Here is a 4,285-nt window from a genome sequence, read left to right on the forward strand (position 1 = left end):
GGCTCCAGGTACGCTGTCCACACTGCGATGCGAAAACACCATTTTTAAATGTATCCACTTTGAAGAACATCTTCAAAACGCTCCATTTTTCTTGACTGAAAACGCCGTCTCAGTGTGGACTGAAGGCCAAAACGGAGAGAAAAAGTTGCGATCTCACAACAATACAATACATACAGCATATTTTCATATTTTCTTCTTTCTCTCACAGTGTAATTCTTACTTTCCCACAGACAGAAGATTAAAAAGATTACAAAAATATTGATACATTTTATCATAACAAAATCTCCTATGATAAAATACAGTCAAAATGTCTTGTTTAAGTGTATTTAAAGCAAATAAATAAAGACATATCAGGTATCGCATCGCAAAATGACAGCAATGCAAAATCCACGTTTTATTTATCGTGTTACTCTGTTGCTTGCTGAGGAAAAAAGAAAAAAAATAGGGTTAGGTTCACTACTGAAGACACTGGGAACATAAACTGAACACAACATGACAGTTTGTATGTGTGATTTTAGCATGAGACATATTAAAGAAAAACTCATCCTGGGTTCTTACACACCTGTTCATTGTTTCTCGCTTGTTTCTCTGACAGTTTCTTCAAAATCTTTTTCATTTCTTTGTTTCTCTCTCAAGTGTTTAATAATTTGTTCCTTGTCTTTTTCTAACTTTCCCTTTCTTTCTGTGATCTGGATTATAATGTTCTCTATTTCCTCCATTAGCTTTTCTGTCATCTTTAACAGTTCATCATGAACTTCTGTTCTCTTTTCCAGGTCCTTTTCTTTATTTGTAAGCTTTTGCCTTTGTTTGCCTAAGACAAAAGTCTCCAACATATTCATGATTTCTTTCTTCTCTGTCTTGTCCTCCTGAATCAGTGTGATGAGTTTTTCTCTCTGGTTCTTCAGAGATGTCTTCTGCTCCTTGAGTTTTTTAATGGTTTGTTGGACATGTTCTAAGTCTTCCTCATTGTTCTGAAACTCATCTTCAAGTCTTTTGTTTTCTGTTAGAATAAAATTGCAGGAAAAAAAATGTTTAAACCTAATATCGCTGAGAGCTAAAACACATACTTGGATGCTTCTTAAAACAAAACAAAACAAACAAACCAAAATATTTAGACTCTTCAAGACTATTAATTACTGTATAATATAATACTAATTTAAATTAAAAAATGAATAAAAACATGAAACAATCTTGAGTGGAATCTATATCCACATACATATCAATATAAGGGTTAACATAAATACCCTGTATTTAACTGTATTTATCTACAAGTATGTAGATCATAGGGATAAAATTTTGGTAATTTCTATGTATTACACATGTGCTGGCACTTCTAAATTACTATACCAGTATTAAAATGTAAATAAAGATAGTTTGAAGCATTACTATTACATTAGAGAAGTGCTGCCAATTTTATTCAAAATCACATATCTATTCATACATATTTATACATATTTCTCACATTTTAATTTCCTTTCACTTTGTTGTTTATAGAAGTAAATGAGTGCGAACATGATATTTTGATGGCAATACTTACAATCAGGATGAAGCACAAAAAGTTTTTTTTTTTATTATTATTGTTGCTATAACAATAATTTTACAGTGGGTGATTTCCTCAAATATCTTTACCTATCCCCCCCCAAATGTCTCAGTCACAATAGAGGAAAATTTTTACACATTCAGCAGGTCGCTGGTTATATTCTTTTATAAAAGTAAAGTTGTTGAGAGCCTTCAATTTTGCTGGTAAACCGCTGCCCTGCAGCAATTACATGAACTGCATCTTCAAAGCAACAATTACAAAGGCAATGAGATTACAAGATCACTGCTGTAATAATTTTGGTCATGCTGCAATCTCCATCCACTGTTTTCCCTCGAGCGCCTTTAACATTGTTGTTTATGTGTTTGTGTCATTTTTATTTGAATCACGTTTGTACTTCTTAGCCCTTAATTTTAAAGGCAGTTACATTAAAACAAGACATTAAAAAGGTCTGATGATAATTTGAGGTTGGGGTAAAAAGTACCATGAAGTTTGAACTTACTGGTTTTCTTTTGTCCACACTTCCATATTAGGATTACTGCTGTCCCGACGCTTATTAAACAGACAGTCAAGTTGATGGTAATGTGAACAGCAGTATTAGACTGGACCATGAAGAGATCACCTGTGAATATAAGGAGACAAAATGTTCTAGATTCTACTTTCTGTAACTGAAAATTAATGTGAGTGATATAAAAAAAAAGGCATTTCTACCTGAAACATGGATGTGTGTCTCTTTGATTTGACTGATATTCTTCTGTTGAACTTTGCAGTTGAAGCTGTAGCTCTGTCCTTTCTCCACAGTCACTTTACTGCTGACAGCATAGAGGCCATCAGAACCTCTGACAATCTTTGTAGGTTCAACAGAAATGGGTTTTCCCTCACTGTACACCCACAACATCTGAGGCTCTGGATACCAGCCATTAGATTTACACTCTAACACCATTTTATTTTTGACATTAGTGAGTTCTATGACTGGTGAGGAAACTGAACCTGCAAAGAAAAGAAATAGTTACTGTTCGCCCAAATTTATCTCTGATCAATCTTAACTCACATTGTTCTTGTCCTGAGAGACTTATAGATTGGCCCAATGATATGTGAAATCAACATTGCCAATCTGGCAGGACAAAATTCGAATATTCTTATTTATTCCATTTGCTCCTGTCAAAATTCCTGTATATAGGCTGAAATTACTCTGTACCTATCCAAGTATTTCCTTTGTCAAATCAACGTTCCTCTGGTCCCTCTTGGTCATTAAAAGGGCCTCCTTGGCTGTAGTGTTTTTATCATGGGGCCAACTCCCCCTCGGTTGGCTAAACGCCCATTTAGTGGGTGCACAAATCCCCTCCAATTATAAATACTGTTGGTTTTTGTTATGCACCTCTCTTATTTGTCCAGCTGTTCCATGTGCTACACTGGTCAGGTTGTGTACCCCTATGGCCAGAATACTAGATTGCCAATGATTCAGTAGGGATTCCCTCTTGTCAGTTTGTGTCGGTATGCTCAGTCCAAATATATGTTCAAGAAGCATTTTTTAGCCCAAATCAGAGCTGGTTTGGTTACCCAAAATAAATGCACTTCTATTCTCAACTCACATGTCTGTGATCCACTTTCTACTGGAGCTGACACAAGTGTTCCTTTATCCTACTTGTCATTCTGAGTGCCCTTTGATCCTCAATATCTATGTTGCTTAAAGTCTTTCTTCACATCTAAATTGCAAAGTGAAGAAATGAATCTAAATTAAATGAAACTTACCTACAGCAAGCGTCACCACACTTTCTGCATTAAATTTAGGTACAAGGCATTTGTATGTTCCTGCATCAGAGAGTTGCACTGTGGAGAGTTTCAATGAAACGTCTCCACACTGCAGTTTGTTGACAGAGAGTGATGTTCTTCCTGTGTACAAAGGATTCTGCTCAGTCAGAAGCTCCACACCCTCTCGCCTCACATAGACAGATCTAGGTTTGAGGTCCTTTCTGGACCAATCCACAGTCAGGTCAACAGCATCCACAGCAGGTTCCAGGTGGCACGGCAAAATGATGTCATCACCAATCATGGCCACTACTGGCTGAGTTGGACCAATCATCTGATGTTGACCTAATAAATTTAGGCACACAAACAAATTCTGCAGTTTTGTAATTCTGGAGACTTCATGAGTTTCCAAGATCAGGCTGAGTAAGATATGTAACTGATTTATTTAACTAAATCAACATAAACTGTTGTTGTTACAGTGTTTGTTTTCATGTTCTGTTAAAAACTAAAGGTAAGTACTTTAAACTGTGGATTTTCTAAATGTTGGTGTGCAACTTACCACCACAAGATTGTGTTAAAAAAATGAGGATCACAACATGTTGCAAAACCAAGCGATGTCTATCCTTTATACCACTCATTCTAGATGTCTGCAAAAAAAAGGGCATATATCAAATCTGCAAAAACAACACACACACTCCAGCCCTGGAGAGCTGGTGTCATGCAGGTTTTATATGTGTCCTTGATCCAACACAGCTTATTTAAATGGCTAAATTACCTCCTCAACATGTCTTGAACCTCTCCAGGGTAATGAACTAATCATTTGAGTCGAGTGTGTTGACCCAGGGTGATATCTAAAACCTGCAGGAGACCAGCTCTCAAGGCCTGGAGTTCGACACCCCTGCACTAAGCCGTTCTCATGCTAAAATGCCCTTAAAAAATGCCATTATTTTAAAATAAAATTCTTAAAAGGTAATCATTTAAAATGTACTCCTCTCCAGA

General features: G+C 36.2%; 1 protein-coding gene across 1 annotated transcript; it reads right to left on the reverse strand.

Annotated features, from left to right (window-relative positions):
• Nucleotides 1-356: 356 nt before the first annotated feature.
• LOC113017449 (butyrophilin subfamily 3 member A2-like) lies at nt 357-3,924 on the reverse strand. Its single transcript, XM_026160601.1, has 6 exons — nt 3,846-3,924; nt 3,290-3,631; nt 2,249-2,527; nt 2,040-2,159; nt 563-1,000; nt 357-421 (listed from the first exon to the last, which is right to left on the reverse strand). The coding sequence occupies exons 1-5, from the start codon at nt 3,922-3,924 to the stop codon at nt 567-569; spliced, it is 1,254 nt and encodes a 417-aa protein (XP_026016386.1). The 3' UTR covers nt 357-421; nt 563-566.
• Between the last annotated feature and the right edge of the window lie 361 nt (nt 3,925-4,285).

This window comes from Astatotilapia calliptera, unplaced genomic scaffold (assembly GCF_900246225.1).
Source record: "Astatotilapia calliptera unplaced genomic scaffold, fAstCal1.2 U_scaffold_13, whole genome shotgun sequence".
NCBI lineage: Eukaryota > Metazoa > Chordata > Actinopteri > Cichliformes > Cichlidae > Astatotilapia > Astatotilapia calliptera.